Here is a 24,965-nt window from a genome sequence, read left to right on the forward strand (position 1 = left end):
AGCCACCTAGAGCGGGTTGCCTAGGACCACATCCAGACAGCTTATGAGTATCTCCTAAGGATGGAGACTACACAGCTTCTGTGGGCAACCTGTGCTCAGTCACCCTCATAGTAAGAAAGTGCTCCCTGATGTTCAGATAGCACCTCCTGCATTTCAGTTTGTCCCTGTTGCTTTTTGTCCCATCTGTCACTGGGCACCACTGAGAGAGGCTCCATCTTCTTTGCTCTTCAGGTATTTATATGCTTTGTGGAGCCCCCCGAGCCTTCTCTAGCTGAACAGTCACAGCTCCCACAGCTGTGAGGGATATTTTCCTTATAGAAAATAAGCTCCGGTCCCTTAATCATCTTTTTTCCCTTTGTTGGACTCTCCCCACTATGTCCATGCCTCCCTTGTACTAGAGAGCCCAGAACTGGACATGGTACTCCAGGTGTGGTCCCACTAGTGCTGAGCAGAGGGGAAAGATCACCTTCCTCGATGTCCTGGCAACACTCCTCCTAATGCAGCCCAGGATACCATTGACCTTCTTTGTGGCAAGGGCACATCACTGGCTCATGTTCAACCTGGTGTCCACCAGGACCCCCAGATCCTTTTCTGCCAAGCTGTTTTCCAGCTGGGCTGCTCCCAGCATGTACTGGTGCCTGGGGTTGTTCCTTCCCAGGTGCAGGATTTTGCACTTCCACTTGTTGAGCTTCATAGGGTTCCTGCAAGCCCATTTCTCCAGCCTGTCAAGGTCCCTCTGGATGGTAGCATGAGCACCTGCTATATCAGCAGCTGCTCCCAGTTTGGTGTTTTGTGCAAACTTGCTGAGGTTACACACTATTTCATTGTCCAGATCATTAATGAAGATGTTAAAAAGGACTGGACCCAGTACTGACCCCGAGGGTATACTGCTAGTTACTGGCCTCCAACAATGGGGTCACAGACTGCCCCCCCGCCCTCCCCCCCAAGAGAATCCAAGCATGGTCCAAGATATTAATCTGTTGTTCAAGTTTTAGCACAAATAATAGGTACTTGATTCTACTGCCAAAACCTCTGGATGTAGAAAAGCATCTTAGTCCTTCCTGGTAATATGTGTGGAAGTACATATGACAATGCGATCAGAGGTTAATTCCCTTTGTGACAGCATTTTGCAATAGTTTCAGGTCAGTAATCTTTTTCGCAATGCAGTTGTGTGCTCCACTAAGCAGAGACGTGGGCAGGAAAAATAAAAGCCTTTATGATCCATGTTAGATGTTCAGTGCTAGCTGTGAAAGTGTGCTTGATTTGTTAGGGATTACCTGCAGCCTAACTGTTATGCAGACATTTTATGTGAAGAGTGTTAGAACATCCTGGTAGTGTTTTCATGAGAAAAAAACTTTTCTGCTACAACTAGGCAAGATCCCAAGAAGTGTTTTTGATTCCTGGCACAGCTTTACTTCAGTATTTCTCAAGCAGAAGAATGTTGCTGATTGACTTGTTTCTAGCCTGCACTTTAATTGAATGCAAATGCATAAAAAAGAAAAGGAAAATATTTTTGTTTTCCAAATAAAGAGTGTATTTTGATGTTTTGAGGCTATAATGCATTTATTATTGAATAAGGTAATACATGATTTCAATTGTTGATGCAGCCTATAACAATTTCAGTGTGTTTTCTTGTGTTTTAGAAAGTGACTATGTAATTAGGGATGAGAACGGTTTGCTCTCTAGAGTGGTGACAGAAAAGAACAATTGGCCAAGAATAAAAAGTGTATTTGATCATGGTCTTGGCTTTTACATCACAGGATAAAATAATGTTCTCAATGATATCAGCATGCAAGTTGTTTAGTGAAATAATTGAGTTTAATATTCTAATGAACCTTGGCATCTAATAAAGAAAGCAAGCCAAATGTAATCATACACAGCCACGTCAGCTCCATTATGGGGACTGTACTTAGAAAGGTTAAATCCCTTTATGATTTTATTTTCCTCTTGTGTTAGAGTATAAAACTAAAAGTGGTGTTTATTGTGCTTAGTGCTAAAAACATGTAAAGAACAGTTGCGACAGAACTAAATTTTATATACACACTGCCTTTTCTATCACATTGTTTAACTGATTCATGTCTAGTTAAATTATTTTAACTTGGAAGTATCAGCATGTTGGTTATATCAGCTGGAATATCAGGATATTGATTGCCATCCATTCCATTTGTCTTACATATCAAAGACGCTGAATTCAATTTATGTATCTACAAACTATGTATCTTCCATTTTTGTTGATAATTTATGTTTTCTGTAGGCTCAAAATCAAATATTATGTCCATTTACATCTATTCAGTGCTATTAATTTTAAATTAATTGTGGTGAATCATATATGATGGTCCACAGGGCCTTTTAGAACACATTGATTTATAAAGCTGTTTCTTCTAACTTTTAAGATACCCACTAGTTCTTTTTAAGAATGAAACACATTTATATCAGTGTACTATTTCTATTTAGATTAGTAACATATTTCTTCTGTTAAAACTCATTGATGTGGATCATACAGCCTACTTGTCCCATTCTTTTGAAGCTCTTGTGGATGGTTTAAAATTGCCACAAAACCATTTCTCTATGTTTTTTTAGTGATTGAAAATCATATTGAAAATATCTTCCTTTGACTTACCTTCAGCTAACAGTGTTGAACTGTCTGTTCAGTTATAGGCTACAGATGCGATGAACCTTTCCATTCACATTTCCCTGAGCTACAGTTCTGAGCTCATCTTTCCGAATAAATCCAAGATTACACAGATTCTGGCAACATGTTTTTATTGTTAGTGGTAAAACAGCAATGATTTAACTGGGGTTTAGGTCTGTTCAGCTGGCTAATCATGTTAATATTTTTTTTGTAAATTAATTAGCTGCACTTTTTAAAAATTGATTTTATGTACTGCAGCTTTGGTATGTGGTGTATGCATGAAATAGTAGTTGTTTAATATAGACATATGAATATTATATGATTCCAGCTCAGACTGTCTTTGGCAAATGAATGTGTTATTGTGCCAGAGAAAAATGACTATATGAGATGCATGGATTACAGCTCAGCTGTTTGTGGTATTACTCCACCCACTCAGTGATTTTAGAGAATTGTTTGACTTCCATGTGTGCCTGGGAACTGCATTTAAAAGCTGCCATTCATATTCATAGTACAGGAGCTAAAGTTTCCTCAGAAGCTTTTGAAGTGTTTTATTCCCAGAAGTGGTCACAGCATTGACGAACCTTTCCATTTTTCCTGCATCCTGTCATGGCAAAACATGGTGCAAAATAATCTTTTCAGTGTTTCATGTGTGCTGTATGGAGAGAGGGGCACTGGTTCTATAAAGTACTGTAGTTTATTTTTTAAGACAGCATTCCTAGTACATATGCTGCGTATCAGAAAGACAATGCACTATCATGCAATAATTTCCTATCTGGGCAGAGAAGGAAAGGGAATCAAGAGAGAAATTACTGAAAGAAAGGACTTAAAAAGCGTGTAAAGGAAGAGGAAAGCCCATGATTTTCTTTTAGACATGGAAGTGCTTCTGGGACTTTTGTGATTAAATAGTGCAGAAACCAAGAAATGTCAACATTAAGTTGTGGTTTGTGGCTGTGGTGTTTCATGGAGGGTGTACTTTACAGTATATTTTGGAGAAGCTCAGAGAAATAGCAAGTTAACCCTGTAATGCTGAAGTTTTTATCAGCTATTAGTTGTTTCCCCCATATGTATGTTTTTCAAATATATTTTTGTCTTTTTCCTTGGGCTACCTGCTGCTATACTATCTTCATAGTTCCTATATGCTTTTCCTGTTCATACAGTCTTTTCTCAAAGGGTTTGCTCCTAGACACCCGCAGGAGAACACACTAACCTGTATTACCCATGCCCCGATCTAGTATTTCAATTCTTGTGTTCTGATATTATTTGCAATTGCAATTACTGGCTATTCTGCCACGTCCTCAGTATGGGTGTCTGAAAATGCCAATATGGCAGTATGGGTTCCAGCTAGTTTTTCAAGGAAGGCTTCCCACTGCCCCCTCCACCCCTTTTTTTTGATATAGGAAACTAAACCACTGCTTGAATGCTACTATATCTGTTTTATAACAATTCTCTAGTATTGTTGCAGAGACTGAAGTATGCAATAACTTTAGACAGTAAGGAATAAAATCATAGTGCATTGTAGTTAAAAACTTCTGACTACGCCTTGAAAGCTCCAGAGGCCATCTAAGGAAAATAGTAGGAAGAATAATTTCAGCATTCAAAACTTCAGTCCATTCTTCTCTTGCTCTCTAGAAGTCTTTTCACTTCTTAATTTTCAGAGGTCTAGACAGATCCACTCAAGTACTGAATTTCATTTTGGTGTTATTGCGCAAGTCTTTCTTTTGTGGAGCTTCCTGAGATGACACTGATTTCACAAGTTCACACTGAAACCTTTATTTGCAGGATAGTTGTGGAACCATGTTCCTCCAGAGTGTCCTTGTTGGTATGTCCCTCATTTACAGATTTCACATTTAATAGGTGTCACCAAACATATTGTGCTGTTAGATGTAGGCAGTATGTTCAGCTCAGCATCCCCCTGGAACCTTCAAGCAGATGCAACATTTTCTGATGCCACTTTTTGAGAACCCTGAATAATCACACCCCCCCCCCCTTGACTCTGGCTGCTACTAAACAATTATTCTATTTATCACTTCAACCCCCAGATTTTAGCCTTGGTCCTAAGAGGGACATTTTGTGACCTGTTTAGGATTTCCCAGGGCCTGCAAACTTTTACAGCAATTAGGCCACTGCTTGTGGTCCTCAGTCTTATACCACTGCTTCTCCAACTGGTAACCTTTTGCTGACCACAAAGATCAGAGACCTCTCACCCAGATTTTATCCTGTATTTCTTTCCTGGATTGCCTTTTCTATGCAGACTTTAGCCTACCTCAAGCTAGGTTTTTTCCTTAATATTGACTCTTTGCAGAAATTAACCTGACATGGTTTATAAATTCATTTTTTCATACTCAGCTTTTCTCCATTGGCTATGCTGCCAACAGCAGATGTTCTGCTGTGGTTCCATTGTCTGTCCTTTTCAATCATTCCCAGTAATTCCATTCTGTACTGAAATAATCCCCCAGAATCTGAGAAGAGGCAGTACTTCACTTAGTGCTGGCTACTATCTATGATAGACTTTTTTTTTTCTTTCAGCAATTTTAAGTTTCTAGAAAATGCCCCATTTAGTGACCATTACTGACCAAATGGGATTTTCATCTGTGTTCCATCTTATCAGGATTAACCTTTAGTAATTAGGATAATGCTTAACGTATTCCTAGAAGCAGGGGTGAGTAAGATACTCTTGTATTTGCTATAAAGTTTTTAAAAGATGTTGCGGAAGAAATGGCTAAATTATTCAGTTTATCAGTAAATCACCATTAAATATATTCATAATCTGAATAATGGAGGACATGAAGAAATACAGTTAATAATAGGATGTGTTTGCTTAAGGATTCTTTGGCATTCCTACCACCCTTAATAATTCCTGAATTTTTCTTTTATATTGTTCTTTTATTTCATGTTAGCATAAAAGCGCTGAGTGCTTTGTACTGCACTTCTAAAACAAAATGTGTGACCTTTTGGGCTTGTGGCTAAAGCACCAGAGGAATCCGCAAATACCAGAATTGTGTGCAGCTCTTTATAGGAGCAAATTTTCTCCCTGGAGTGTTCCAGAACTTCTTCCATGATAGCCAACAGATATTTAAAGTTTTGGCCCTGAATCTCTATCCTGCGCTTACATGTTTCTTACTAATCTAAGAGCAGGAGTATGGTCTAGGGCTTGATCTTGGAATACTGAAGTTTTAACCCAGCATCTCCTACTTGTCTACCATGTGAGCTTGGGAAGTTACTTATCCTTTCAATGTGTAGAAAAGGGTTTAAAATATCTTTCTTTAAGAGGCATTAGTTCTGCTAGTTCAATGCTGATGCAGAAATTAAAAAAAAAAGAAGTATGTAGAAGTTAAGAATAGTCATTCAGTAAAATCAGCTTTTTTTGTAAAAGAACTTTTAGCCAGCATTTTATGTAGCAAGGAATTTTATCTTTACAGATATTGTCTACTTAGCTGGGGCATTTGAGCGGCTCTGTTACCATAGTATTAGAATAATCACAGTTTTTAATGAATGTGTATTCACATAGACAGCTGTGTGATAAGGAGGTGCTATGATGTGCATTTTACAAATGAGCTGGAGGAAGGAGGGACTTTCAGAGTGTCACATGCTTTTAGTGAGCACTCAGAAGCATACCTACCTTCAGTTTGGATGGGCACTGGAGTGTGGGTGCAGACCAAAGCAGTCTTCGTGGGGTCCTCTTTACCTAGAACTGATGTCACATAATCTGTGTCAAACTGACACGACAACCTAAAATGCTTCCTAGAAGGTCTTCAGCTCTGCCTACTGCAAAACCATGCAAGGCCAATATGAGCATGTGGAGCTGGATCTTGGGAACCAGCTGTGCCTTTGCTACTCCTGTTTTCAGGTAGCTCAGGTACGGAAGAGGCAGAGGCTTATTCACTCAGGACTGAGCAGGAACACTAGCAGATCAGACAGGAGAACCCAACTTCTGGGTTTGAATCCTAATCGGTATAACAACTGCCATTCCTGTTTTTCTAGAACTGTATTTAAGGCTAGTCTTCAGTTTGACTTTTTGTATACAATAAAACAACAGGAAGCTGATACAAAAACTTTAGAAATATTTTCTGGGAATATTTCAGGAAACTGATAGATACAGAGAACTGGCAATACATTCAAGAAAAATGTGTCTTGGTCACAATCCTGCAGCAAGTTGCATGTCAACACATAAGCTGTGTTCATACATAAGACAGCTCCTCCCCACCACACTATGTACATTTGTGTCTATTGATTTCTACTGTATAGTTTCAAATATTTGCCAAAATATTTCACAAGAATGTCCAAAACAAATTGTCAGAAACAATTATTTGATGAATGATCCTGTATAACTAATGCCATTCTGTAATTATTAACTGCAATAAACAGAAGTCTATGTAGGGAGATAGACCTACAAACAATCAATATAATTAACAAAAAATGTAAACAGCATGTTTTTCTTTCTCGGAGTATCAAATATTTGAATGTACTAAAAAAATGGGGGGAAATCCCCGTATTAGCCTATCACAGTGACAATTACACCATGCTTCTTTACTGTTTGAACTGATTGCTCTTTGTGTCGTTCCCATTCCTCGTCATCTTTGTCCAGATCAAAAGTTTCTGGATAAATGGGCAGCTTGTCTTTTGGGCACTCCTCATAATAACTTCGAACGTATTTTCCAACAGACCAACCTTTGTATTCCTCAGGCATTTTGCATTCTAGGCCATTGTAGTGAACATTGTAGTGATGCTTCAACCAGTAGAAAAGATAATGAATGTTGTAATCACATCTCCAAGGGTTCTCTCTCAGCCACAGTATTTTCAGAAAGTAAAGATCTTCCAGTACTCCATATTCAAAATTCTGCAAGCTGTTGTTTGATAGGTCCAGCTCCTCTAAGTTATTGAGGCCTGAGAAAGCAACTAACCAACAGAAAAATAGTTATTGGTACCTTATAAAGATAAGTTAGAAAAAAACATGCATGCCTGCAACAGGAAAAACATTTTCATAATTATGCATTTATCAATATTTTTTTTGGCTAAAGGCTACAAAAAAGACTTTTCAGACACTGAACTTTAAAATATGGCTTGTGCCTTGAGAAGTGACATATTGGTATCAGTATATTGACATTAGGGGAGTTGTACTGCTAGTAAAGTTATAAAACACTTAATAAGCATGCATGAGTGTAGAATAGGGACAGTGGAGATGGATGAATGCTTGATTTGCTCCTAGAATTCTGCTGTTACTGCTGTGATACAGGGGTAGAAACATAGAATCATAGAATGGTTTGAGTTGGAAGGGACCTTAAAGATCATCTGGTTCCAACCCCCCTGCCATGAGCAGGGACATCTTCCACTAGACCAGGTTGCTCAAAGCCCCATCCAACCTGGCCTTGAACACTTCCAGGGAGGGGGCAGCCACAGCTTCTCTGGGCAACCTGTTCCAGTGTTTCACCACCCTCATGGAAACTGATATATTAGGCAATGTGCAGGGCTAGTAGTTTTTGTATGTATGTATGTATGTATTTTTGTGTGTACAGAACCTTTAAATTAATATTTTCGGATATAGAAGATAATAAACATGGAGCTTCATAATAATGCTTCTGAGTCACATTTCAGAGAGCAGTTCATACTGTTTGCAAGTACACTTTAATTTCATGGCAGAAGTCTTAATTTAAATAAATCAATTACATGTAATGTTGAACCTCATAAGTACCATTTTATCGATATTACCACTTTCTACTGCTGTTTCACCTCCAAAATACTACTAGAGAAGGCTCTTTTTGCTTCGTACTTTCTCTCTCTCCTTGTGTCTGCTTTCATAATTAAAAACTGAATACACATAGGCAATAAGCAACTTGGCAACAAGGCCACGTAAGTTCTAATAATACATAACTTATGAGCAATTATATGTAGTGATTTTGAACCCCAGAGTTGAACACCTTTTAGTTTGTCTATTGCTTTATTGTCCAATATAATTTAAAAGCAGCCTCATTATATGACAAGTTTCTTACATTTGGAAAGGTATTTTTAAAAATCACTCAACCTTCGGTCTGCAGAATTGAATTTTTGCACTTGATTGGTTTAGTATTAAGAAAAGGCAGCTGAAATCAGTCTCTCTTCATTGACTTCCATGATGAATACATTTCTGTGCAAACGCTCACTCTATGAATTGAGTGGCACAAAAGGTAGAATTTGCACCAAGTTCTAAATTTTCTAATCCTTTTTACTCGACATTTGTATCTGATAGAGACACTATCAAAGTTTATAATTAATAAAACACAAATCAATTTTTAATGAATATTTAAAATTATTCTTACCAGGATCAATGTAAGCTATTCCGTTACTGTTTAGGTTTAATATCTTCAGTTCACTGACGTCTTCAAACTCTTTGGCTCGTAGTTGTCTAATTTTGTTGTTGGACAAATCAAGTTTAACTATATCTGGAGGTATATTACCTGGAACTTTCTTTAAATCTTAAAAAATGAAAAAGACATAACTTGTATCAGCTTTAGATTAGTCTTACTGCTTAGGTATAACAGTTGCATATCACAGAGAGTTTTGTCAGTCTAGCATTGCTTCTTGTTTTATTCCCCTTTTATCCCCACTACTAGTGTCAACATACTTTTCCAACTTCTGAATTTCAGTGCTTTGTGCACTTGTATCTTTATATTTCACATGAAAATTGCTCTCTTCATTAGTGCTGACAGTAAAGCCTCTTTCTGTGTTTTATATTTTTATTTTACATAGAACTGTAATATTCATTTGCATAGGGATAGGGTAGGTAGTGAAGATACTATGCTAATCAAAAGTATGTGTGAAGGGCCTGATCATTTAAAGAAAAGAAACCAGAGTAACTATATAAAAAATGTTCATTGGTATGTGAGCATCTTCCATGATCAAATTATAATGTGCTGTCTTACATCCTTCTTGCCAAAAGGCAAAATGTTCAAAATTTTATCAGCAGTAAAATGTTAGTTTTTATAGTATTTATAGTGATATATATAGTTATAATTATAGTTCTGTAGTTACAGTCATGTATTGTTTTAGTGATATTTAAGACTTTGTTACGATGCTTACAGTTATTATATCTCCTGGCAGCATAGTGGCATTCTGTCTATCTACTTCTCTGTCTTACTTGTATCATTGGTATTACCAAAGTAGCCAAGCACCTCTCAGTCACCTGTGTACGTATCCTTACAGCGTTCCTTGTAGAAGAGTTACAGAAAGGATAGCTTCTAGTCCAGTAGTAAGGGCACATTCTGGAGAAGTGCAAACTGTGGTTTGAATCCTCTCAGGATAATGTTAATAAACCTAATCTCCAGGATTATGTTTACTCAATGAGTATTCTTATCCTAGGCTCTTATTACAAGAAAATGAGCGGTATGTCTTATTTGATCATTTTTGAATGAAAGCAAGTAGCTTCTGGATCTGGGCTGAAATTTGTGGTGTTAGTGTACTTCTGAAGTTCTGAAGATGTCTAATGCTTCAGGTATTCCTGAGACCAAAGCAACATATCAGTCTTCCTGCCTTATATCTGATTTCAAGCAGAGCTTTAGTATTACAAATACATAAATATTTTAACTACTCCATCCCACTCTGGTTGGAGTGCTTCCTGCTTGTGCAAATGTCCAAGTTTCAGGGCCTATTTATCACTGAATGAGTGCAAATAATGCTTGAATTTAGAGACTTGGAGAGTTTGGCAGTACTAGAAAGCAGATTTTTTTTCAGCTGCGCTTGCAAGTACAAATTCTTTTGCAGAAAAGCAAACAAAAGTTACTTTTGCATCCAACTTTTGTTGCTTTTTTTGGTAAAACAAAATCAAGGACATAGGATACTTCTGTTCTGAAGTACTGAAAGATCTGTTGTATCACTGGTCTGGTGAGACATAAACAAGAAGTTCTTCAAAAAGGAGAACATACATATGGTTATATGTATTTCTAAGATGTTTCTTTCATGAGCTTTCTGGTGTTAACTGAAAGCTGCTGAGATGTTGTCATATGTCCTTAGAGACGCATAGTGCTGGTCTACTGCATGTCACTCCATCCGCCCCATTGTAAAGAAATAATGAGTTCCAGCTTTTCATGTCATCTCACTGATTTCGCAACTGATACACCTTTTTTCCTACTCTGAAATCTTGACCATGTGGATTTAGAGAAATTTTTGTGTTTTCCCTGGAGTTTGGGTGCATTATACTCTTACTTCTGATGAAAATTCCAATGAAATTGTGCATCTGCTGCACAACAATCATACGCAAAGACAGTAAGTACAGTGCTTTCATCAAAGATTACCATATGTTCAGAAATTCCAAATTTCCATGGGATATCTGCATCCAGCTGTCAAACACATGCACAGTAGATCTGATACTTCCTAAAAAATATGGAACATACTCAGTGTGTCCATGCTAGACATTCAAAAAGTCCTGGACTGATGTACTTAGTTCTTGACCTGAAGGAGGCAGTCCCTGTACCCCCTAGTACACTCATGGAGAGGCTGAAGTAACTTTATTCCTTCATTATCAGTACTAAAGACAGTAAACCATATTTAAAATACCATAAAAGCCTGTGAAAATCTCATGAAGAGCAGACCACATTGAATGTTTCTATGATCTTAGAGAAAAAAGTAACGTTTTTCTTGCCAAAGGTTTTTGAGTGTATTCATGTCTTCAGCTCATCTCTTTGATACCACTAAATGGGGAGAGCTGGAAAGTCAGTCTCTTCTTATGTTAAGTTTGTAATATATGCCTGGTTTTTGTTCAGTACTACGGTTTACTGAAGACATAAGCTAATAATGATATAATTAAGATCTTATGAAGGATAATTAAGATAATAATCTAATAATTAAGATCCTATCTACAAGGAAGGGTAAGGTAGGTGAATATTAAGAAATTAATAAATTTTAGCCAGTAGAAAAGCATAAATCATTAATAAAAAAGATGTAGTAGCTGCATTGTAAAACAAAGATAAAAGTGAGCCATAGGAAGAAGAAAGGAATTTAACAGGGTGGAAAAAAGTGAAAATGTGGACCATTTTTTGTGACATGCATAGTAGATAAACTATGTAATCAAATACTGAAATCGTTAATTCTTTATATTTAGATATTGTATCCTTATACTGACATCTGAGCTTGTCTCTGGCATTGAGGTGCAAGAAAAAGAGCACACTGAGTTGTTACATAAATTTAAGTCACTGTTAAAGCAAACAAAAGTTTAGCAAACACATTGCAAGATACAAGTGGGCAAAACAGCGCAGTGCTTTGGTGTTGCAGGCGATGCTTCACAGAAGTTGGGAATAAATCCTCCCAATTTTGGCTACTTCTAGTAATGCTTTTTATTTCAGATTTGTGATGTTAAAGAATGACTATCTTCTGAATTGCTTTGTTGTTTGCTGTGTTTCATCATGGGATAAAATATGGGAAATATAAAGCACAAATAAATGTGCACTTTTGTGTTGACATATGCCCCAGATGTTTTACCCCTGAGGCTTAACTGTGGCTTTTAGGAGCCTGAGAAGGATTTAAGAATGGAATGGATCCAAGTGTCTGAAAAACATTTCTTGAAGGTCCTTCAACTTTGAAATATTTACCGGCTGCTGGGAGGAAGAACAGAGAGGAGGTATTTCTTTATGAACAAAAGCATACAATTTCTTCCCTTAGTAGAAGAAACCTTGCGCAGAAAATGTGAGGACGCAGTGGCTCTCCTTTGTGATCAGGTTCCTTTGGGCATTGCAAGCACAGCTGGCTGCTCCAGTCCGGCTTCACAGCTCGCTTCTGTCAAAGTCGTTGCTATCTCTGTGTTTGTGCACTGGGAAGAAAAGACACACTGTGCTTTTCTCTATTAGTACAACAATTTCAGCACAGCTGTAACTTGACTGATTAGTATGTTCGTAGTTGTAAAATCAGGCTAGTGAGGTGGTGGTCCTTAGGTAACTGAAGTATGTGCGTAATTTTATCCCTGTTGATTTTTGTTGGATATCTTACACTACAGCACTAAAGAATATCTGCAGAATTGGGGCTGCAGAGTAGAGGTAAAATGCAGAAAGAATTCCTACTTGTTGCTTGTAGTTACGAGAGAAAAACAATTAACAATATTAGTTAAAGTAAGTAAAGTGACTACTAGTACTATGTTAATTTGCTGTAAATAATATGTGAATAAATGTAGTAAGGGAGCCAGACTATTAAAATCATCAATAGAGTTATGAGCACAGATACAAACCTTTTCTTTTGCAGTTCAGAGTTGGTACAGGAAACACATACATGTGGCACAAAGAGGAATCAAATTCTGGTTTGACAGCTTCAGGCTTCTCCTGTTTGATGTTTTGGGGGTCCTGCCTGTCCTCTTCACTACATAGCTGTTCAGCTTTTATCTGCTTTAGCTTTTGATTTTTCAGTTCTATTGGGTGCACACACTTGGCATAATTCCCCAAATTCCTGTTTGTTGGAACCTGAAGCATTGTAACAAGAGTTTCTAGTTCACAGTTGCAATGCCAGGGATTATCATAAAGACGTAGGTAGTTTAGACTGGGCGTATAAGTAAAAATCTCCTCAGATAAACTCTTAATTTGGTTATGCTGAAGTAAGAGGGTGGTAAGTTTACTCAAACCAAAAAAAGCCTCGCTTTCAATTTTTGATATATCATTCTGTTGCAAGTCCAGACTTTTCAATACTTTATACTTGGAAAACATATTATTCTTCAATTTACGGATCCTGTTTCTTGCTAGCAGCATGTGTTTTAAATCCTCTGGCCAATCAGGTGCCACAAAAATCAATTTTCTTTCCTGACAATCTAGGTATTTCTCATGAAGATAGGTGTATATATCACATGGCAGGCCTCGGGCATTGCGCTTAACAGTGCTAGCTGTTTTCCTTAAGATGTTTTCCCTTTCATTGTTTCTCAAACTCCTATTCCTTGTCTTCCTACAGTCAGATGCTTTACAAAGAAGAAGTAGTAGTATAATAGTAACTACTTGCATCCTGACATTCAGCTGGCCACTGTTATTTTTTGTGACGGCTGGAACAGCTGAAATTTTTGGATAGTCTTAATCAATGTTGTACAGATCTGAGGAGGCACAGCTGGGGTGTGTGGGATCCCTGTGTTGGAAAAAAAGTAAAACATTAGCACGGTTGAAACAGGCATTTTCTTGGAGGCTTGTACATAATATGCAGCATTCAGTCAATTATTCAGTCATCACATTACTTGGAGCTTCAGAAAGACTGTGAAGATTTGATGTCTTATCTCTTTTTGTTGTTTTTACTGTCTCTGGTCTACTGACGTTCATTATGATTAAATATGGGGAACTATATGGGCCAATCTCTAACTGACCTTTGTTAGAAGGTTTCATGTATTCAGGGAAACAGCATCAGGCTGAATCTGCTTTGTATTTAGGTTCAGCTTGGAAGAGGAGCTTGAAGTTAATCTTTTCCAGTGTTCTGGGTGTTGACCCACTGAAAGACATACAGAGCCAGACCAAGGAAAGTCATCCAGTGTCTATCAAACCCCCAGCTTTAGACTGTGCCCAGGTGTGGACTTGTTTTCAGGTTGAGCCCAAATTTATCAGAACTAGCCCTGCTGCTACCAGGTGTCTCTCATGGCCCATGTCAGAGAGAAAAGTTAGCTGGACTGCTCTGAGAAAGAGCTGAAAATAATCTTTCACAAGAGCCTATGAGGCTATATGTCATTTGAGCATAAGGCAGAATGCAAAGAGAACCTGCAGGTCCTGGCCGTGGCCAGCTTCAAACCACTTCCACATCTGGCCACCTGAGGAGGGAGAGTACAGAGGGGTAAGCCAGGAGCTTTTGCCCTTCCAGGAAAGCCAAACACAATCATTATGAATTGTTGTTAGGGGAAGACAAGGACTGCTCCCTGCAACCATGTCCAAAATGGCCTCAGTATTTTTAATAGTTTGTTGGCCTGTGTTCCCTCCTGAATCTCCCATAGTACTCCTGTGCACTGCCCTTTTCCTTCATTTTCAGTGAAGTTTGGCCATGAGGTTGTGTTTCATTAGAAACATTTTAACCCCTCGGGTTTTTGTATTTTCTAACTTTTTTCCACCTCACAAATTTCCTAGTTTTGCTAGTCAGTATCATTCCTACTGAAACATCTTTTGAATTCTTCACTGTTTTTCCTAATTACTTAGTTACTTTTTCTCTATGACTCTAGACATCTTTGCGTTATGCTCAGTCCTTTTTGACCTCAGCACCTGGGAAGGTGTTGAATCCCAGTCTTGAGTGCAGATCATTGCACGGATGTTCTGTTTCTAAAACAACATTGTTTTGGGCTCAAAAAATTTGTTTTTATCTGGAGGAAAGGTGGCGCAGTAAATCAACTAATATCAGGTAAAACTCTTTTGAAAGCAAAGATATTTTTAATTTTTAAACAAATTGGTAGATCAGTTTAAACCACGTCTCGACTGTAGGGCATTCTCAATATTTGTGCAGTTCTTACTCATTAGACAGATGAAGCAGTCTTGTCTGTGCATGCCACTGCATCTCTCTAATCCATGTGGCCACTTGTTAATATTATCTTGAAAACCCATTGACTGGTTTCTCCATTTTGTTCCTGTAGTTACCTGTCTGCATTCAGATTCTGTTAGTTCACAGTGTGAATGAGTGTTTGCATTGATGACTGTATCCCTTACATGAAAAATGGAATTTTATTTGTTACTTTTTGTCAGCTATGTGCTAGCCAGTGTAAACTGATCATGTTTTAATAACTTGAATCATAACTGGGATCCTCTGTGATGTTTTGAACTGTTCACTGCTCTGGTAGTGTGATAGCTCATTCTGTCCAAGAGAGCTCATAAATAGAAAAGAGAAGAACTTGGGGGAGGAATGGTAGTAAATAATTTTGGAAGTACTCTTTCCTTTTCCTTTCCATCTCCTGGGTCTGAACTGGCATTTATTACTAGTATTACATTCTGTCCGCTAACTAGCGTATACTCAGCTATAATACCAAAATGAGTAGCTGCTTTCAGTAGCGTGTACAGGTTCACATGTAAAATTATAACTGTGTCTCATTTAGCGCTAGGGCAAAAAACATAAGAGGTATGTAATTTCTGTGGCTTAGCAGCCTGAAGGATGATTTTAATTGATTATGTTCTTCTGAGTTGTGCAATCTCTCTCAGTATTGTCCTACCGTTAAAAAAAGCACTGAGTTACACAGTATTACAGGATATCAGTGAAGTCACAGTCCTCTAGAAAAGAATGTACAGATCTATTGTTGTACTAATGCCTGATTGAAATTGAAAACATGTATTTGGCTTATCATATGAAAATGTGTTTTGAAAGTTTTAAAAATATATTTCTTTTAACTCTATAAACCTTTCATACTGCATTTTCCATATTAGGTGTCTGTATCAGGCCTATTTTTTTCATTTAAGTTTAGACAGATCAGTTATTTTTGAAGATTAGATTAAGGCAAAAAGTATTACTATGTTTAATAGGAGTTTTTGCATCTTTACCTTGGAGGATGGACTCAAAATTTGTCAGAAGAATGGCTGAAGTTATGCGTAAGTGTTGTTTCTAGTGTCAGGCATCTATCTTTCATTATTTTGTTAGAATTACAACAAACTCTGCAAAATAGGATTTTCTGAAAATAATAGATTGTACACACACAGAAGAGACTGTCTCAGGCAGCTAAATTCTCTGAAATTCCATATTTATAGAAGATAAGCAGAGCTTTTCCTAAAATTGATCTGATTGCTGCACCCATACTTTCAGATGGAAAATATTGTTCATGTATATAATTAGATTCTTGTGTCAGAATATGTGGGTGGGAGAGACAGATAAAACCTATGTGGAAAACTCAATTGTGGCATTTCCTCACACCAAATTCCTTAATTAGGTAGCTTTCTGGTCCTTTGGTAACACAAGACTGAAACCAGCTTGGTTCCTAAGCCAGCCCTTTGTTGATGGATTGTAAGAAGAGACATTTCCTCAGGACAGCTTACTCCAACTTTGTATTCTACTTTTGGATTTTTGTGGTTTCTTCTCAGTGATCTGCTGTGGCCACAGAGTTTCAGAGAGTATTTTGTCATGCTTATGTTTGTGTAGTACACTGAAAATTTGAACTGTTCAGCTTTGATATGACTTTTTTTATTATTTTTAGGCGAATGTAAGAATTTGCAAGACTTAAATATCTCTGAATGCCAGGGATTAAATGTAAGTACTACAGACTTTTTCCATGAAATCTAATTTATACTGAGAAGGAAAATTTTCTGAAGTGCTGTAGTTATTTGGGTACACGAATCTTCCTGGTAAAACGTAGGGACTTGTGTTCTTAAGTACTTTGAAAATGGAGTTTAGTAGGATTCAGAGATACTCAGTGAAGTTCTCATTTGTTTTCTACAGCGCCAGGGCAAAATTATATATTCAATCTCAATTAATTTTCATAAACAGGCTTCAAAATTTCACCAGTCTGGGGGGAAGGTTTTTTTGTTATTTTAAGTTTGGAGTTGTCAATAACAATACATTTTAATCCCATACCATTTCCAAGTTCCTTTATTCCTTCATTCAGTAGTACACTTGGGCTCTGAAAATGTCTCACTAAATTTCTAGGTGTTTGTGAGACCCTTTATTTGAAAGATGTCTAAGCATGCAATGACCGTTATGTATTTGTCCATTCTTTTTCCTTTAATGCTCTCAATTTTATCTTGCTTCCATTAATTGCCTTTGATGTTTTTTTCACTGCTTTTCTCTGATGGAAAAACAATGCTTTAATTAATAATTTCTTAGAAATGACACTGATATGTACAAATTTTTCTAATAATAAAATCAATCTAAAAATAAAAACAATTTTTTTAGAAGTTGTGGTTTTTAATAGATTTGTATAATGTATACAACCATTTATAGGCTATTTATAGTGTTAAATATATAAACAAATAATTTTGTATAGTTTAATTGCCTTTGGAGTGAAGTGTACATCCAAGGGTCTAGCCAGGAAACACACCAATATTTGCACACAAAGTTTTAAAAAGTACCATGGATAAACTACAGGTAGTGAACTTCATACAAAAATGGCATACGATAGTCGAGTGAGCATCATAGAATCAGAATGCTTTGGGTTGGAAGGGAGCTTTAGAGGTCATCTAGCCCAGCCCCACTGCTCTGAGGAGGGGCATCTTCAACTAGACCAGGTTGCACTAGTTGAAGGCATGAGCTGCAGAAGAATCATGAGGTTCTAATTTATACTACTGTTTTGGTTCTGCTTTACATGTATCTTCACCTCTGTCCTATGCTGATACTGGTTTTATTGCCAAATATCTTGTTCTCACCGTTTTCATGGATTATATAATTTTCTTTGCTATACCAGCTACAAGGAAGGGATAAAGATATATTGTATTTTATTACATTATATTATATTATGAAGTTCTTGGAGTAACACTGTAGAATCATCCTGCTACATGATGTAATACTTGCTATATGATATTATAATTACAGCATTATATTTGGAGGTTGTATGCTTGTCAAGGATCGTGTTGATTGTAGGTTCCTGCATGAAAGCAGTAAGTTAAAGAGGGACAGGACTTACCAAACTGTAAAGACTCAAACACTGTTCCATAACTGTCCATTCTGTTTGGTTGTTAGCATGCTTGCTAGTAAACACTGGGGACGTACCAGCAAGCACATTCATAGGTGATGTCGGGGCCTGGTTCATGGGATAGCAGGGACTTGCTGATTACATTCTTGCCAATACAGCCTAGGATGCCTTTTTCAGAAGGGCACACTGTTGACGTACATTGAAATTGTTACTGACAGGACTCTCAGGTCAGTGTGTTTGATAGCTGCTTTCTGTCCAGTGTCTAGACTGTACAGATGTATGGCGTTATTCCACCTCAGATGCAGGACTTTGCTTTTGCCTTAGTTGAACTTCATGAGGTTTCTGTCAGGCCATTTTTCCAGACCAAATCTCTCTGAATAGCAGTTCTAGCCTCCAGTGTATTGACACTCCCCCTAGCTTGGAATAATTCGTGAACTTGCTGAGAATGTACTCTGTTGCTGTCATCCAAACCATTTATAAAGATATTTTACAGTACTGGCTCTCATATGGACCCTTGAGGGATGCCAGCTGCCATGAGCTACCAATGGGACTTAGCACCATTGGTGACAACCCTTTGGCCTGGCAGTCCAAACAAGTTTTCACTCACCTTGAAATCCACTTATCCAGACTTTATTTTACCAATTTGGCTATAAAGGTTACTGTAGCCTGTGTTGAAGGCCTTGCTGAAGTCAAGATATGTAACAGCTGCTTTTCTCCCTTTATCCATAGATCCAGTAATTTCATCATAGAAAACTGTCACCTTAGTGAGGAATGCTTTGCCCTTTGTAAATCCACGCTGTCTGTTCACTATCACTTTTTCATCCTTATGTGCTTGGACAGGGCTTCAAGGAGGGTTTGCCACATAGCCTTCCCAGGGACTTGGGTGAGGCTGACTGGCCTATAATTTCCCGAATCCTCCTTCCTCCATTTCCTGAAAATGGATATGACATTTCCTATCTTCCAGTCATCAGGAGTCTCCTCTGATTTCCATGGCTTTTCAAAAATGAGTGAAGCATTCGTGGTACTCCTGAATGCATCCTGTCTCATCCCATTTCTTAAGAAAACCTTAGCAGTAAAAACTGAGGCAAAAAAGTCATTGAGTACCTTGGCCTTGAAGGTCAACCAGCTCTCCTGGGCCCCTTTGCCCTCCAGGGCTGTCTACCATGAGATCCTGCTAAGAAGATCCCTACACAAACCAAAGTCTGCTCTCAAGTTCAGGCTTTTTCTTCTACAATTTATCCCATTTTCTTCTCTCAGGATTTTAAAGTCTTCATTTTCATGGTTGCAGTAACCAAAGCCACTCTAATTCTTCACAAGCTTGAGCAATTTTTCCTTGTTTATGATAATGAGTCTAGAAGAACATGTTCCCTGGACCACTCGTCAGTCACGTGGATCAAGAAATTGTCTTCAACACACTCTAGAAGTCTCCTGGATTTTTTGCGCCCAGCGATACTGTTCTTCCAGCAGAGATCAGAGTGGTTAAGGTCTCTCATGAGTAACCAGGATAAGGAATCGTAAGGCTTCCTTCAGCTGTCCAAAGAAGGTTTCATCTACCTTCTCATCTTGATCAAGTGGTCTGTAGCAGATACCTACCACAAAGTAATCCTCACAGGTCTGGCCTCTAGTCCTTACAAATAAGCTCTCGACTGACTTGTCACCAATTCCAATGCAAAGCTCCATGCATTTAGGCATGACTTTGCATGGAGGGCAACCTGTTCTCACCTTCCTGTGCTGTGATTCCTGAATATTCTGTAATCATTCATTGCAGCCCTCCAGTTGTGTGTGCTTCCCCTTTGCATCTCTGGAATCCAAATGAAAGCATAGCTCTGCACCTGTGCATGGAGCACGGACTTTGATCCCTACTGGTTGATTCCCATGCTACAAGTGTTTGCATTCAGACCCTTGAGATGGACCCTTGGTTGTGCTGCTTTCACATGGAAGGTTTTGGAGTTTTCCCCACCATGCTGTCCCCCCAGTGCTTTCTCACCACTCGCTATGCCGTCAGTTCTCTTCAAGTTACGGTTATCTTCCATCAACATACCTATTTTTACTGATATCACCTCTCTCAAATCCTTTGTTGCAGGAATATATTTCAAAAGCACAAACTGTCCTCCTTAAAGTTGATTGGTATTGAATTTCCAGCTATCTTGATGGTCCTTTTGCCTGATAACTGAAAAGTAGAAAGGTGACCACAACATGGCAAAAGATACACACTCAGCTATTACATTTCCATGTATAAGTGCTGACTTTTTGCCTTTCTATTGTATTGACATTTATTGTGAAACATTCTTCATACTGGGAGATTTGTTTGCCTTATAGTCTAATGGAATGGTATCTAGAACAATATTGATAGTACTGCTTTTGCAGGTCAATAATAATAACATGGAAGCCTTATAATTACTCAAATTTCAGTTCCACCTAGAGAGTAGAACTAAATAAAAAGCATTTTGTAAATTATATTACTGGTTAGACAAGTATACCACAGTTTATGGAGAAAAGTGGTTGTAGATACCAGGACTGGCTAACAAGAATCTTTGTTTAGCAAAATATGTAAACATATGCTGGCCTTCAATCACGTGAAAAGTCCCCTGTGCTCTGTAGGACTGTGTAGTATATAATGTTTCCTTGAACTGGAATGTTAAAATTACCATACATGAAATGAGTAACAGTAGCATCGTGTGTCTCCCGGTATTCTTCTTTGAGGTTTACAAAGAAAATGTCTGTGATGTATAAAAATTGATATGTTGATTTAAAGATAGTTATTAATGGGTTTTCCCTTGTTACTTTGCATAAAAATGCAAGATGAATTAATACAAATATAATTTTAATGTACTTCTGGATTTTTTATGGTTATTATTCAGGATGAATCCATGAGACTCATATCAGAAGGTTGCAGAGCTCTTCTTTATTTAAATCTGTCATATACAGATATTACTGATGGAGCATTACGACTCTTGTCAAGGTAAAATTAAAGAGAAATACTAAAGTGTGTTTTAATCTTGCAGGAAACTTAGGGGCCTGTGTAGTAGAAACAGTATTTTTGAGTGATTTACAGGATTCTGTCTGATATGCAAAATGAAAAAAAATGCCCCATACATTTGACTTAAGTAGCAGTTCTTTTCTCTTTCTAGTGTAATTAAAAAGACACACTAGATTACCCTATATATTTCACAGAGTTTTCAGAAACTTTTGAAAGAACTTGTTAGCCAAAAATTTCTTGGGCATGTCCAGTTACTCATGATGATGCAAGACGTTTGCAAGTTAGATATGTTCTTAAAATTTTTTTTTTGCAAGAGAGGTTTGTGTATAGCTGTACTGTGTGAACCAAGGCCTTGCGTGACAACTGCAAGAGAAAGAGTTATTCTAAACTCTTATTTGGAAGATCAGTGAGCTGAAGGCAGAGAATTTACATTCTTGCAGAGGTCTGCCAATCCTGTTTTAGATGTATCCCTCCATGAGACTTGAAGTCTGCCTAGTAGGTAGAATTGCTGCATTAAAATCTGCCATGAAGGAAAAAAAGGCATGCTGGTCCACGCTACCAGCCATCACGAAGATGTATCTAGATTTGAAGATATCTGTACAGTGTTTCCTGTGAGGAAAACTTAATGTCTTCCTTTCAACAGCAGCCCCACAAAGTCCAGAAACATGTTTTTCTTTGGCATTTGCGTAATACATTTTGACTCTTGCTTTTCTTAGTCTATAATGCCATATCCTCATATAACTAACATTTGTTTTGGCAAAGGTTTCCATTTAGTGTCTCCAATCTTACCACTCATCTCTTAATCAGTATTATTCTTATCACAGTCTGTGTTTTCTCCATGTTGGCTGATGTTTTGTCTTTTTAAATTTCCATATATTTATGTTGAAGTTTGGAACAACTGTTCTATATGTAATCTCAGCATATGTTATTCTGGTTACCTGAGCATGCTGTTGCCACCAAAATTCAGAACTGTTCATTTCTTTTGATGTGTAAATAGCACGTGCTCAAGAAAGAAATCTCCAGAGTAGCTGAAGCTTTCAATGCAATAAAATGTTCAAACCAAAAAGAAGAATTCTCCACTAGCGAAATATATTTCGCAGTTAACGTGTACTTCATTAACAAGAAATTATCTTCCCAGTCACACAGGTTGCTTGTGACTTAAAATCATAAGATACCATTGTTATTATTGACAATTTTTGGACAAAAAGAAAAACTCATTGTTTCTGAGACTATGGGAATGTACAGAACGTTGCTGTCCTGTGAAGATTTCAATAGCAGACATATTTCATAAACATTTTGTATGCCATCTCAAAAGTGTTAGCTCGCCACAGGTCCTGTGTAATAAGGTAACTAATACAAAGTTCTTAGAGGTGGCAGTATTGCATCTTGTAATACTGCACGTGAAGTTTGCTGTTCTCTATCAGATGTCCGTTATTGGAACAAGGAACGAGTGAAGTGTAGGCTGAGTCTGAGTGCGCTCGAAACTGTTTGGTCGTTTTTCGTTCTCTCCTACTGTTCCATACAAGCATTTTAACCTCCGTATTACACAACACAGTTCAACAGCTACAATTTCCTCTAATAAGTTCTGTTGCATATGGTAGACATGAATATTGTCTATCAGGAATAAATGTCAGAAGGCGATTTTGTCAGATTGCTTTAAAACAGTGGTCCCGAGACTGCTAATGCCAAAATTAATTAAAAGAAAATGTATGACAGAATTTCTGCAGAATTTAGCTGTAACACTGGATTTTTAACAGTCTGTGTGCTCAAGCTTAAGTTTTGAGAAAGCTGACACTTTAAAAATGGCAGAAGGAGGCATGTGTTAAAATTCCCAGATCATAAACAGGTCATATGACCTATAAAGAGAATCACTGTCTCTTCAAAAGTATCGGAAGGTTTTGATTACAGTCTTCAAAATGCAGTAAGAAAGGCTTCCCTGTGTCTTAAGTTGTGCAACCTTGTAGCAACGTATACTTTAAAAAGACTCAGAACTGCCAGAGTATAAAAGCCAGTCTCTTAATTTATTACCTGTTTTGTCAGAGAAGTTTGGAAGTGTACTCCCTCTGAGTTTGATTTTCCCCACTCATTTCTGTGGAATATGTCACTAAAATGCAAAAAGGCTTATGCTTCTACAAAGAAGGATACTTTTATTTCTGTGTTTAACATGAATGAAATGTTTCCGTTGTAAAAAACACACAACACACATGCCCTTATATTCTAAGATCTGGTTCTGATGCATGTTGTCTATCTTGTTTGTTTTTTTTTTATGAAATGTAATCTTATATTTAATTTCTTAATATTTTTTGTATTATCCTTTTTTTTACAATAACATACTTTTTCAGCTTCCTATCTCTTTTTTTTTTTTGTGTTCAGTTCAAGTTAGCATGTTTCCCCACTCTATATTGAAAGTGTAAAGTCAGTTCCAAAAATGTATGCCACTCCTTAAGCAGTCAGCTCCTCAGTGGGTGTTCTCATCTTTCTTTAAAATGCCTACTTTTGCTGACTTGCAAAACTGCATGACTATATTCCTACAACTAAAAGCCTACCATAGCAGTAGGTCCTAATTCTAGGTTTTGATTATCTGTATACTTTCATTTGTGGTCCTTGTGGCAATTGTTATTTATTCCAGTTAGAAATGTAGTTCAGAAAAATGAATAGTTTTCAGTATGTTATAAGCCAAAGCTGCAGATGGAAACTGAAGTATATTCAGAGTATAGATTCCTGCTTTTACAGAGTGCTGTTGATTAACATTTTCCACTTATACAGTTTGCTTTCTTTTAACTAACGTTTAGTATAAAGAAATGTTTTGCAAAAGAACTGATCAAAAGCTAACATTGGATGATTCACTTTTGGATAATTCCTTTTTATATCTCTTTCAATTTTTTGGATTCTTTTAATAGTACTTTTCTCAATAATTATATGAGTTGAGAAGCTCTAACTGTACATTTATGCTTTGACGTCCTTTGATAGAGTTCTGGTTTTCATTTCCAGCAGGCACTGCTTGTAAAATCAATGGCAAAGACAGTCCAGCAAACTTACACTGAAAACTCTCTTAGCTGTCAAAGTATGCACACAAAAATCACAATTCATTAAAAAAGCATGCTTTTGAAGTTATTTGAGATAGCTTTAAAATTATTCTGTTTTCATGTGGTGAAATATGTTGTATGATAGTGCTTTTCCCCAGTAATTTGCAATATAAGAAGCAGAGGAAAAAGTGCAGCAAAAGAAAGGGACTTTCAGACTTCAGCAAGGGGATAATTCTATTTAATATCAAACACCTTTTCTTTACAGTAATGTTCAGAATACTTTAACTATGGTATTTTAAGTTCTTTTGATTCTGTAGCATACCCTTGTAATAATTTGCTGTCTGTTTTGGTTTTTTGCAAGCAGCTTCCCCAATTTACAGTATCTGAGTTTAGCTCACTGCAGAAAATTCACAGACAAAGGTTTACTGTACCTGGGCTCTGGAAGAGGCTGTCACAAGCTCATCTATTTGGACCTTTCAGGTTGCATTCAGGTTTGTAGTTCACGTCTTTCATTCTGTGAGGAAGAGAATCCTTTATATGACTGGCTGCATCCTGCATTCATGGTATACTGAAGTAGAACAAGCACTGCAGCAGACTTCCAGGGTTTTGAATTACATGACTACAGCTGTTTAAATTTTACTAAGGAATAATAGCACTATAGGCTTGGATCACCTCCAACAAACTGTCACATCTATAAACAGCGAGTACTTACTGCATAATGAGAACAAGCCTTGCTTTTTGTAACCATAAATAGACTAATTCTATGTCCTGATTAGATAGGATTTTAAATCAGGAGCTTCGAAAATGCAGTTTTTACTG

General features: G+C 37.4%; 2 protein-coding genes across 3 annotated transcripts in view; one reads left to right on the top strand and one right to left on the bottom strand.

The window, feature by feature from the left end:
- Positions 1–24,965, top strand: part of FBXL13 (F-box and leucine rich repeat protein 13) — a 103,489-nt gene that overhangs the window by 33,737 nt on the left and 44,787 nt on the right. The window contains exons 10-12 of the mRNA XM_075428369.1: positions 16,710–16,762; positions 21,002–21,102; positions 24,511–24,637. Coding sequence (XP_075284484.1) covers positions 16,710–16,762; positions 21,002–21,102; positions 24,511–24,637 — 281 coding nt within the window. The remainder of the gene's footprint in view (positions 1–16,709; positions 16,763–21,001; positions 21,103–24,510; positions 24,638–24,965) is intronic.
- On the bottom strand, positions 6,342–24,697 carry LRRC17 (leucine rich repeat containing 17). Of its 2 annotated transcripts, XM_009943560.2 has the most exons (5): positions 24,578–24,697; positions 20,182–20,310; positions 12,819–13,693; positions 8,926–9,081; positions 6,342–7,528 (listed from the first exon to the last, which is right to left on the bottom strand). In XM_009943560.2, the coding sequence occupies exons 3-5, from the start codon at positions 13,573–13,575 to the stop codon at positions 7,125–7,127; spliced, it is 1,317 nt and encodes a 438-aa protein (XP_009941862.1). In that variant the 5' UTR covers positions 13,576–13,693; positions 20,182–20,310; positions 24,578–24,697; the 3' UTR covers positions 6,342–7,124. The 2 variants fall into 2 exon arrangements, with proteins under 2 accessions (XP_009941862.1, XP_009941861.1); XM_009943559.2 differs by lacking the exon at positions 20,182–20,310.

Source organism: Opisthocomus hoazin, chromosome 8 (assembly GCF_030867145.1).
Source record: "Opisthocomus hoazin isolate bOpiHoa1 chromosome 8, bOpiHoa1.hap1, whole genome shotgun sequence".
In the NCBI taxonomy this organism is placed as follows: domain Eukaryota; kingdom Metazoa; phylum Chordata; class Aves; order Opisthocomiformes; family Opisthocomidae; genus Opisthocomus; species Opisthocomus hoazin.